Source organism: Haliaeetus albicilla, chromosome 2 (assembly GCF_947461875.1).
Source record: "Haliaeetus albicilla chromosome 2, bHalAlb1.1, whole genome shotgun sequence".
In the NCBI taxonomy this organism is placed as follows: Eukaryota; Metazoa; Chordata; class Aves; order Accipitriformes; family Accipitridae; genus Haliaeetus; species Haliaeetus albicilla.
Window position 1 is genome coordinate 55,500,609 of NC_091484.1, and position 13,101 is coordinate 55,513,709.

Below are 13,101 nucleotides of genomic sequence, written 5' to 3' on the forward strand. Positions count from 1 at the left end.
ACATGGATAGGGGGAAACCTTGTCTATAGAGAGGCAAATGTTAGTCCCGAGTCCTTAATTTCAAACTCCATTTACATGCTGTGTGACTGCAGACCATGCTTCTCCTAACTATTGGTATCAACTCTTTCCCTTCTACTTCAAGCAGATTAGAGGCTCCTTGCTTCAAATTCTTTATAAGGAAAGAAACCACATATCGATAAAATACAGCTCACATTTTTCTACACAATTTTGTGGTCATGCCTCCAACCAGAGTCTTGTTAACTTTCATGGACAGTATAACTAGATGGGACTACTGTGGTAATTAAGCCCAGACTTGTGTACATGCCAGCTCTTAGTACTTTCCTGAATTAATCCTTCTTTAGAGAATAAAAACCAGAATAACAAAACCAGCTGATTTTGATTTCAGAGTTGCCAGAACAGAGAAGCTACAATAATCTTGTCCTTGAGCTTCTCCGCCATGATCCAGTTTTTTAAGTCCTGAACTGTGAAACCACAATATTACATACCTACAAACACCAATCTTGCAGTGACAACACAGGTGAAAAAAGAGGTAACTTAACCTCCCAACTTTTATCTGAGGATCTCCTGCTTGTGTCCAATTAATGACAGAACTGGAATTCAGTCTCACATTTTCATCCCCAAGTTTGCTTCTGAGTTACTTTTCAGAGTGAACAAGACTCACACACCTGTATGAATGCCTCTGTCCTTTATTGCTAGGTGGATTTAATACAACCAAATCTAAAGCCATATGTATCTGACTGTGACCAACTGCATGAAATTACATTTTGTGATAATTTCAAGCATATAGCTTTGGTATTTGTTTTTCAGATGCTCCCATTGATTTGATCATAAAAAATAGTAATATCAGTCAGTAGATCTTGACTGTATGTGAGATCCTGGGAATACTGCAGAATTACCATGAATGCTTCCCCAAAAAAGAAATCTTTGCCTGACATACATTACGAAAGGCAGCAGCATAGGCAATCCAAATCTCAGTCCAACCTTGTGGAAGAAACCCAATGTAGTGAAAACTTACTAGCCCTCCCTCAGAACTGCAAGGCAAACAGGCACATGTGAGAATTTCGTGCAGATGCTCACATCATCACGCACCCACCCATCCATCCTCTAGCGCATGCAAGCCACTGTCAAGAATGTGAGTACACTGTCTTGCTGAGGCAGCTGGTCACTCTCATCAATGCTGGATTAAAGAAACCTGAAAAACTGTATATTTACAGATCAAGATTTGATCTCAGATGTATTTTGAATTTTTATGCTTCAAATCATGAGTATATATACTAGAGTTCAAACCTTTTCAGATTATTATTATTAAATGTACTTATTTTGAATAAAAACACTGGAAGATCAACACAGTAAGCTCATGTGAAATTTAAAGTAAGAAGTGTGATTTTGACTTCCTTTATGCAAACACTTAAATATTTGCAAATCTTTTGGGAACAAATCTGGGAAACAAAATTTGATCCTCTGCACTTTTATCTCAAATATACAGTCATCATACTCACTAGCAACCACGTCTCACTGTTAAAGAGCTGGCTTTTCACATGGGTGCTGTATTTCACTAGTCAAAGGTGATTTTTGCTTATGTCAGACAAAAGAAGGAAGAGATTTTTGGTTTTGTTTAAGTCCTACAGCACCTAAAAGTGTTTACCATTTGCATCTTAGAAGGCCAAGGTAGCCAAATCTTGATTAAGTGGTATGTTCATAATCAAATGCTGTGTAAAGACATCCCTACATAGGACTGCATAAATAACAGCAAACATACAGTACTCATACTCCTTACTGGAAAGAAGTACCAATTGCAAGATCTTCCTGTAGCATACCAGTTACTCTTAAGATTTTAAAAAAGTATAAAAAAGGAGTAGGCTAATACATTACATCCACACCTTCAGAAGCCCAGCCTCAGAGTCAGGATTCACTCTTCTGCTGGGCATTACATGCGACCCACTTAGAGATGCTGGGTGGTGCAGTTACACAAATGTTCTTCCAGCAGTAAATGGGTTTGAGTTGCTCTTTGCTTCAGACCCTGCAGTACAGCTTACGCAATGCCTCGTGTGCCAAGGAAGTTTTTAAGACTGTGCCCCACAAACAGTAGCATCAACAAAGCTATTGGAATAACAACTGCAAAATGGAAGCAGAAGTGAGCAACCACAGGGAAGAGAGGGAGGAAATTTCTTGAGCTGGTTGATTTGACAAACCCGATGCATCAAAAAAATTACGTTCTTAAAACAGCTGCTCCCAAATTGTACTCAGCTTGAAGAAAAAACAGCCTGTGCCAGAAAGCTCATCCATTACACCCAATTGTATTAAGTGGTCTTAGAAACAACAGTATTTCTATTTCTTATAGAGATAGACAGTATTTCTGTTTCTTATTTCCTTTAGACAACCACTCTACAGCAACACTGTTACATATGCATACTCACTTGTGTGCCCACATATATACCTACATGCTCTCCACTGCAAACATCATTATCTGCCTGATAAACATGCTCCATCTGACAGCCCTGCATCAAGGGCAGGTTCAAACAGAAGCAAATTTCAGCAGAACTCACTAGTGAGCTTATTAGCAGACCACTGAAGGAACTACTGGTCTGCTGTGAGAATTGAAAAAATAAGCACTTGCATTTTAAGTAACATAAAACAAGGTGAGGGTTTTTTCTCTTTTATCAGTCAGAAAAACACATGAACTATTACACCTTTGCCACGTTTGCCTTGAAAGGACCTAGAATAGGCAAGAAAAGCTACCTAAGGAATTAGAACCAGACTACATTTTGATTTTTTAGCTCCTTTTTAGCACTATTGAGAATCAGCTTCTAGTCTAAACCAAAGAACTTAAAATGCAGTTTGACTTCAAGGCATTTTTTATGTTGTTAATCAAAACATGCCAGCTAATATGCATTCCTTGATTAATGTTCTTCTCTATTTAAAACCAAATGTGATTAGCTTAAATGCAAATATTTAAACATCACCATAATTAATATTTTGAAAAGTCTAATGCATGATTTCTTTAAATGGGTTTTCTTTACTTTTAAATTATAAGTCTAAAGTGACTAACTGTATTGTGATTTGTAAGACTCACATGCTATTTTTGTTAAAGATTCAATCCTAAAAATATTTAAATTATGTTAGCTAAAGATATAAAGGCAAGCATCCATGCTGACAAGCAAATTTTCAAGCACTATTTGCAGCACTAATGTGCAATTAGAGTTTTTACTGAAGTTCAATCACAACTGGAGTTTTATCATAATCATGAGTTAAACTTTGCTTTTTTGAATGCCAAATGTCTTGAGAAAAATTACTTCAACTCCACACCCTCCATCCCCATCCCCTCTCCTCTCCTCCCCTCCCTTCCCTTCCAAAAGCACCTGCTTTAGCAGAGCACAGGTTATGTAAAGAGGAAGGCTAGATGCTGTTTTCTAAACTCCCTACTGAGCATGAGTAGAAAATGTAATTTTAACAGCCAGCATTGTCTAAAGCACTGAACTTTTATATTAAATGGTTCCACCTTTTAGCAGTGCTCACCCTGGCTCCCTTGCACATATCAGTTACTTTAACTTTGCAGTTTCATGCAATTTTACTTAAAGAATGGTGAAAACACTGACAACTCCGCTTCCCTTTGCCTGTGGATACCAGAGACTTGAGGAAGCACTAAATATTACAATTTTGCCAAAACTAAAGAAAAGGGGGAGAAACTTGAAATTAATTCTCTTTTACAGATCCCTCTCTCTTCTTTCTTCAAGTACTCAAATTCTTGAAGGCTACATCTAGACCAGTAATTTAAATGTGCTTGGGACTGTTGTCTGGCTGAGACCACCACTGTCCTGTGTCCATCCTACTGCAGCACCCTTCCACCTCTGTCCTCCCATACAGGAGGTGGGAACTTCCTCCTTCTTACAGGGAACAGTCCCTAGCCCACACTAACTCCCAAACCATGCCCAGGAATTAATTATTTGGAAGTGCTAGTTGTCATGAGCTAAAGGCATGCCAGAGGCTGCTCTAACAGTTTAACAGCAGAGACTCCCACATTGCCTGGGAACATTCGCTAGCATCAGTGTAGATATAAACAAGATACTGATTCAGGGTGTAACAAATTGTTGAGAGACTTTGGTGAAACTCTATAGGAAAAACCATTACAAAAGTTTGAAAAGCCCTATGTCCTCATATACAGTATCTCCATGGGTTTGTCCCAACAGAGTTTAGTTTCTCAGCCCAGCCTTACTCTAAATAACAACTTAATCCTTTGAAAAAACTTGGCTATCAATCAGCTGTTAAGATGCAGGTAGGCAGATCATATTTCTAAACCAAATCTATATTTATTGATCACCTGGGAAGCAAAGCAGAATTCCCGAGTCAGAACACCAGCTCTGTAGTGGTTTTGTTAGTCACAGACTCAGGATTTTTTCAGAAATCCATGAAGTATCTGTCAATCTCTGGCAGACTCCGTGTTATGCAGTATTTCCTATGAATGCTGTTTTCTCTCTCTAGTTTCATTTTGTCTTCCACTTCCTCCTTAAGGAGAGTCTCTTTCTCTTAACACTTTTTATCCTGACTTCAGGGATTCTCTTTTAAAAATCAGTGCTCAGTAGATGTTTCCATTGTCTCATAAAGACACCTTTTCAGGTGTATTACTTTATATTATATCTGATCATCTATTGAACATAGCGAGGTTCAGGTTCCCATGCCATCATCACAAGATTAAATATTTAACTTTCTTTCACCTAGAAACAGTATTGTAAGGAAACTGATACACAGTGAACATTACAAAGCATTCTCACATTTTCTCCACCTTCCTAATAAGTTACTTCTCCTTGACCATTACCATCTCTTCATGGCCACCATCATTTCATTTATCTTCCATTGTGACCATATCTTACCTGCTCCCACTTTGCTCACTGACAGTACCTTCTGATAAATCTCTATTTAACTTCCCAGGATGAAGGTTATGCAGCATCAGTCCCAAACACTAATTGAGAATGTAGGAAAAGTGAAAATTGACTTAAGTGTAGATGTTGATCCAAAGGCTTATCTTGCTCAATTATTTGGGCAGGACTCTGAATCCAGGAGTAATGGCTGGAGAAGAAAAGAAGATGAGACTCTAGACTAAGAAAAATGGGAGATTTAATAACAATGGAGAGAATAATAAACAAAAATCAGGAAGACTCAGACACAAGACTGGTAAGGAAGAACCTTGTTTTGCAATACTGCTTCCTCTCCACTCATGCAGATGAGACATAGCAGATGCCTACTTTAATTTCATTCTTGGAGATATTGGTTCAGTGACACAATCGGTTGTTGGATCTGGTTTAGTGCAGCAAATTACATATTTCTTAAAATGTTGTAAGAAAAGTGAAAACATGTTCTCCAAGTCATGTGTCAGAGAGTCATGTTCATAATTTACAGTGTCTCTGTCCAATAACTTGCAACACTGGGCTTCTAAGCTGGATGAAACCTCAAGATTTTATTGAAACAGCAACTTTTTCATACTTTTTCATAATTTACTCAAACTGCCTTCTTATTTGAGGGCAGATAATTTACTTTCACAGTGATCCAGAATGGCTGGGTTTCTTTGGTGATGTATGAGTACAGGAAAACCCACTCAAGATTACAGCAGTCATAACGGCTTCAAAGTGAATCACAGAGGTAACCTGAAGTTACTGAAATACTTCTGAGGCATTTCAGGATTTTCAAATGCATTATTTAGATTATCCTTAAGTAATGTAGTAAGCAGGACATGTGTGCATGTCTGTCTGTGTGCACAGGTGCAAACAAACTGAGAGGACTGAGGATGAGGCACAGAGAAAGCTCAAAGACCAGGCCAACTTTTAGCTTTAAGTATCTCCCACATTACCTAGAGTATTTGTAAGATAGAAAGTAATCAAAGATCTCAAAGCCAGCAGATAAAATACAAGTTGTTTCCTGACTCTTTAAATGGCAAAACAAATCATGGCCATTCTATTTTCACAATTACAGGCTGTTAAAATCACTGAGGTTAGGGGTTTAGATGATGTAGAGCCACCCACAGCTAGCCTTAGGAACACATTTCCTATTCAGCCTCAGAAATGTTCCCGCATATTAAGATGTCAGAGATCATCGTTGTTTATGCACTGGCTGCTTTCCATAATAATCAGACCCTTGGCCACTCTAGTAGAGAAGAGACTAATGCCATGTTTTTCAGACATGTTTCTCCTAGTAAACTGTGATTAGCTCTCTGCAGAACAGGACTGTGCCGTACCAAATCACAGCATTCAAATTAGTTATTTAAATCTGTATGCAAACAAGAAATACAATGAAATTTTGTTTCTATTCTCAATAGTCTTCTGAACTCCACAGCCATTTAATGTGCCCAGCATTTTTTAAACTATAGTAACTATTTATCACTGATAACTTTCTGTTCAAATCCTATTGTTTTATGCTTACACAACTCAGTTTATAGCATCAAAGCCTTGCCTGAGTGGATGTCGATATCCTTATCACCAGTGCTCTCTGCACTTCTCAATTTATCACACTTACGGTTTACAGCTATCAGTCTTAAAACGCACAAAGACACACAAAGCACAGGAGTTACTTAACCCCATATAATCTCTATCTAAATGCAGTAATTTCACAAATCTTAAAGAATAATGGAATTGGTTCAGATTTGGCAAGACATTTCAGGTTCCCTCCTGCATTCTTCTGCTAAGGAAAGGAAAAGATTAAGTCATCTTAAATGTATTATTAAAGCATTAACCTCCATTTTGCTCTCAAGAAGTCGGTTGGGAAAGAAGAGTCTTTCAGTCCCATACACTTTTCTAGGGTGTAACAATAATTTCAGACCAACAAGGAGGGGAGCATGACTGGCTGAATATCTGTGGAAGGGGACAATACAACCTTGCTATAGCCAGAAAACTTTTGTGCACAGAAGGGCATGAAGGAAAGCATTTTTTTAAGAAGCAACAGAGAACCTGGTATCCATCACCAAACAGCTCCAAGCGACCCTAACAGCATGAGCAAACAGTGTAATTCCAGCCAAGCCCATAGGTCAGAGCACTTTGTGCAGAGCATGCTTTAGATTATGGTACCCCAGTACGATCCCAGAGGTGATGTGTTTTGCTGCTCTAGCCATGCCACACTTCACCAGCATAAAGTCCAATTACTCAGTTTTGGGGTATGTAAGCCAAGTTTTGGCTGTCCAGTTAGATTATGCTTTCTATTGCTGTAATTTCTAAAATCAGCAAATAAGGAACTGTAAGAAAAAAAAAATTTAAAAAATCCTTTTCTCAAGGCCATGAAGGATATAGGGTGGTACAAAGGGAGTGCAGAACATAGTATATGTACAGAAGAGGGCTTTTTCCTTTGGAGTGCTCTCAGACCTCCACAGTTATGGGAATTAAGGAGCTCAGCACTTTGCATTAACAGGCCCTAGAATGAGTAAATAATTGCCAGCAAGAATAGTAATTATTCTGACTTGCAAATCTACATACTTCACAGATGTCGAAAGGATCCAAGAGAACAAAGACCACACTATGCAGAAATGGTGAAAATACCCAGTGACCATCTTCTGTCTTGGAGGCATTCTTCCTCCTGTCCCCATTCTGCATTTGTATAAATATTATGTATTCATAGCTCACAAAATCCATAGTCTGGGACACAGAAAATAAAAGCAAGTCTAGCAAAACGCCTGTATAAAAATCAGATTTCATGAAGTGCCTACTGTGGATTTATTTCCTGATGTTATTCTGTGGTAATAAACCCACATCCCTTAACACACTTGGAAGCCAAACAGGAAAATGAAACCAGGAAATTTCTTGGCTGCCATCTACTGTTCAAAATTTTCCTATATCACACAGAAGAATAAAACCAAGAACAAACCCAAAGAGCACTCACTGACATCTCCAGGTTTTCTCCTCCTCTTTACTATTCTTGGATAAAAACTATGTCTTTGGACTGCTGTTAAAACCCATTATATTTCTGTAAGGATTCTGTGTATATACTCACCTTTTAATTAGTAAAGAATGAGAAACACAAAGAATGAGAATGAGAAACACAAAAGGTTGTAAACTTAATGATACACTGATTTAGGGAAGAACACTAGTATTTTTAGTATTTCAGTGAAAAACTGTACTTGTTAAAGAAGTTCTAATTCACAATAGAGCACTAAAGAGCGATTTCATTATACAGCAACAAGACAGCACTAGGATAGAGACTGAAAAGCAATGTGCAAGAAAGCTGTCTGTTTTCCCTTTTCTCAAGGCTTTGTGTTACCATCAGGGTAAGCCCTACAATATTTTTTTTTCTCTCTCTCTCTTATTTTGAGAGCTGCCTAGATCTCTTTGTTCTTTTCAACTCCTCTGCCCCATGTCCTGCCTCTTTGCTGCCCCAAAGAAGCCACTATGATCCTGCAGATCTGAAAAATAAGACAGGTTGGAATGAAAAGGGAATCTTCTTTATGTCCGACCGGTAAGATGACTTGGACATTAGGTTTAAATGACATAGGATGCCATGTTGTCACAGTTTATGACAAAAGCTGAAGGGACTATCATCTGCAGTAAAGGAGAACCGGGAGTTTACTGAGACACCTTAGGCCTGCAAGGACAAAAACATCTGCAATTGGATTCCTGGGTCAATTTTGTCACTCACGTCCAGACTTTAGTCATATGGTTATAAACTGAAGGCTCATCCTAGTAAAATATACTGGGAGACAATAAAGTGCTTCATCTGAAAGCATCTAGTAACCTTCTCTTTACCATCTAGTCCAAACCCACTCAGAGCAGGTCCAACAACTTCGGGCTTCTCAGGCCCTGTCCGGTCAGGTTTTGAACAGGATGGAGACGTCAAACCTCTCTGGACAACCAGTTCCAGTACTTCAGCCACCCCCACCAGCCAACATGTCTCCTACTCATTCACCTGCTTGGCATGTTTAAAAAACAGTATTTCTAAGATCTCCACTCGGAAATTCACAAGACTGTATGTATTACATATATATGCATACATACATACACAGCATAATGAAGCTGACCATGTACTTCCAGTCTCTAGGGAACAAACCGCTCCCTCTCACACAAAGGTATCAGATGGTGAAACAGGTTTTCAAGAATGGTTGTAGAATATGACAGCTTTAAGTACAATGCACCCTGAAAAATTGCACCTTTGTAGAAAGTTACTAACAGATGATCTACTAGTAACTTCAGCTTTCACAAAGTCTTTTCTCTACTCTTTAGTTTCCTTTAGTATTCCTCAAAGTTCAGGGTGGTCTGTGGAAAAGTAATACTGATTGGGAATCAGCCTGCCAGCAATCTGAAAGGTACCATACCCAGTGGCAGAGGAATACAAGCAGGTTAGGGCTCATACTATAATAAACAGGAGAAAATGTAAAAGAAAAGCAAAGAAATTAAACAAAAGAAAAAACCCCACCCTGAGCACAATAAAAAGTAAGCAGCAAGAAAAAGTGCATTATGGTTTGTGCACTGCATACCAGGTCATTTTGAAGCTTGTGGGCAGGGATGTAATCATCTGTGTCCTGTATTTCCAGGAAAAGAATTTGGATGAACTTGGTACTTCAACCTACCTGGTTTGAAATGGGGTAAAGAGTGGACGCCAGGCCACGTATCTTCATTTGGTGTTCCAAGTACCTGTACACAAAAAGAGAAAAAAAAAAAAAAAAAAAAAGAAAAAACCCACACATTGCTTTAATGGAAAAAGACTTAACAAGTCATAGCATTGTATAAAGCCACTCCTCATTGTAAGCTCAATGTACCTTACAATCTAAACTTTAAATAGGCTTAATCATTGGGGGAAGAGGGGGAGGAAGAGGGTACAAAAAGTTAAATGATTACCACGGTTTCAAGGTACCAGTGGAGACAGTAAAGCATGTAATGGTGCTGTGCTCCTGTCACGTTGCCTGTTTAACCAATACATGTTAAAGCTACTTGCCATTGACAAGTGTCAAGCTACCTGCATATCTCAGAGCACTGGTGTTAGAGAGGCTAGATATTTTAGCTCAGAAATAGTTTCAATCCCTGTAAACTTAAATAAGATGAACAGATACCTAATACATGCTAGGATAGAAGATTTGTACAGATGGTGAAGCAGATCACCAAAAGCATGGCATGAACAAGAATGCACTGTGAATAGTTGTCATTTTAAGTGGATGTAGTATACAAAAAAATAGAAAGTTTTTAGGAAATACAGACTTTACCAACTCACGCATTACGCTTTGTTTCTATTCACTTCAACTCTCCTCCTTCTTGTAGTGTAAGTCAGACCAACTTTCAGCAGAAAAGTATTTAACACTTTTCATGTGGTTCTTACATCCTCTGCTCACATGAAAAGTTCACCCCCTGTGTCTTTGGCACAAGTAATAAGTAAATTGAGAACTGCTATAATTAGTTCTCCCAAACCTGGTTTTGCTTTATATGACGTAACTGTCAACTCTTGCTTTAAATACAGCCAAGAGGAACACCTAAATTAGCAGCTCTGGAAATGCATTTCTGAATGACTTACGGAATTTGATATTTCGCTACTGGGATCTTTCTTGTTACAAATTTATACCCAATTTTTAACACGAATGAAAATGCTAGGGACTGTTTTCAATATTTGCTATAAGCTCAGGCCCTGGAATAAAAAGGCTGATATGCTAAAGTGAAGGCATTTCACACTAGTCTGGTGCTTGTTGTGCATTGTCATAAATGTCCAAAACCCCCTGCCAGCCCTGCCCCTACCTGCACTGCAAATCTTCTGAATAAATATTTGGACCTGCAGATCTTAAATCACTGTGATGTTCTGTGGTCATTTACATCAGCATGAAACAAGCACAAAGTCAGCGTGAAAATCTTTGGTCCAAGTATGTGAAGGTTTGTGACACTTCAGGGCAAGCTACAAGACATCTACCCCTAACCATTGGGAGACGAAGAGATTTTTTTTTTTTAATTGTGTCTGCTGCAATATACATATGCATTAAAAGCATTAAAGGAAGGACCACTCTAGAATATTTGTTGCACTTCTTGAGCTATGTAAACATTTGTTCATGTCAATAAATTCAAGCCTAAAAAAATTCTTAGAAGCAAGACTGGGAAGCTAAAACACAAAAAATTTCCCTTCAACTCTTCCAAGAAATTTATTTCATAAAATTTAGAAATGGGCTTAAAAACTTGAGGCAAAAGTAAGCGACCTCTTAAATAGATACAATTCTTACCTACAAGGTGTGCTGTATGACCCTAGTGCCTAAATTTGTCAAGCAATTTACAATACTAATGTGTTTCTAATCTAAGAATATTAATGCAAAGATCATTTTTTCCACTATCAAATACAATAAGCAAATAGTTCCATTTAGATGTATTATGACCAGTAAGAGGTGAAAGCAGAGCACCAAGGTGTCAAACAAAGATGACAGTATCAGTGCAATTAGACTGTACATGTTCACATGGTTATTTGGATATGCAAATTAACTGATTTTATTTGTAAATATTGTTTGTAGGACATTGCTCTCAGTCCTTGTGAAATATGTCTTAACTGGCATTTGAGTAAGATAAACCTGGCCCTGCAACCCTAATTCATCGCAACACCTGTATTCATTTCATTATTGCTGTTAGGCCGAGCACAATTCTCCCATTAAACACAGAAGTTAGGAGACACAGTTGACACTGTCACTAAATCAATTTGCAAATAACTTTCACTTAGCTTCTGCGTTAATCAAGCTCCTGGTGCCAAGCACGTTCCGGACCAGGAGAGGGAGCCCGTGGATTAAAAACAGAGATTCTTGCATCCTCAGTTTAAGAAATATGGTCCTCAACTTTGCAACCCCTCTTAGCAAATCAAAGGAATATTCTCTCACGAAACGTTGTAAGAAAATTAGCCACATCCTTCTAAATGTGTGTTCTTAATCGTCTCTTATTTTAGATGAGAGATAGGCAGCTAAGGCACTGTACAGATGAATATTAAAACCAGCTAACAAAATCTGAAACTTCCAGTGCAAGGTAGAATATTTATCAGATCAGTTTAATGTAGAACTTCGAGCTAAGAAATGTATTATTCTGATTGTCAAAGCAACATCAGGTCCAGTAACAGAGGGCTTGATGGGAGATCACTTTTGTAATGAATCTTATGTGACTCACAATTTTTGGTTTCACTAGTTTTCCAATCAATTTCTTTAATAATATTGCAGCACATCTGCTGCTACAATGTTTAAGAGCCAGCTACAAACAAGTTCTGTGTATTGGAGTATTCAAACCACCTACAATATTTATATCTTCTGTCAAGGGTAGCAGTCAGGCTAAAAACAACTAGGGTTTTCTATCATCTAAATGCCTACCATTTTTAAGGTAGGGGCACTTCATAGTTCAGACAAGGATCCAGACACTGTATTTTAATGCATTGTACAAACACTATAAAGATCATCCCTCTTCCACACAATTTTTAACACACACAGTACAGAAATCCACATTATGTGACTATCAACAAACAAGGAACAGTGAAACAACTGTGGTTTTGAATAAGATGAAACAGTCACTGCCCACAGGTATGTCAAAATAAAGAGACTGGTAAGCATCACCTTGCAAGTGATGCTTCTAAGCAGCAATCAATCCTGTTCTGATGAGGTGGGATTAGGCAACCCAAAGCAATGAGTTTTGACAGCTGCTATAAACAAAGCAAAGTGGAGTTCACATGTAACACCACAGTGGAGAAGAATCTGCCTTGTTCTGGGGCTTACAAAAGACAATTAAGGGACTAACATGGAAAAGGAAAGCGGAGGAGGAAGGGAGAACGCAGCAGTCTTCTGGTTTTACTCCAAAACACTGTCCCTTAGCAGTTAAGACAATTATCCAGACCAAACCACTGGCAACATCTTAGCATCTAACCGATTATATGATGGAGTTGGCTGTAGCAAACCACTGGTTACCCACCAGTGCTGGAGAGCAAGTCTAACCTTACAGCAGCCAGTGGAGGTGGAAGATACAGGAGACACAGCAGCCTGGGACAACAACTGAACACCAGGGGCTGTTATTTTACAGTTAACCTCCTAGCCCTGACTATCCTTTCATGGTCCACCACTTCTCATCCCAAGCATACCACCAGGAGTTCTGTCTCTTCTACATTTTAACATTTTTTCTT

At 38.4% G+C, this 13,101-nt stretch overlaps 1 protein-coding gene across 6 annotated transcripts in view; it reads right to left on the bottom strand.

Annotated features, from left to right (window-relative positions):
• CDK14 (cyclin dependent kinase 14) overlaps positions 1–13,101 on the bottom strand; it is a 334,071-nt gene that overhangs the window by 96,636 nt on the left and 224,334 nt on the right. For all 6 annotated transcript variants that reach the window (XM_069775346.1, XM_069775384.1, XM_069775377.1 and 3 more), the window contains one exon: positions 9,560–9,623. In XM_069775346.1, the coding sequence (XP_069631447.1) occupies positions 9,560–9,623 (64 nt within the window). The remainder of the gene's footprint in view (positions 1–9,559; positions 9,624–13,101) is intronic.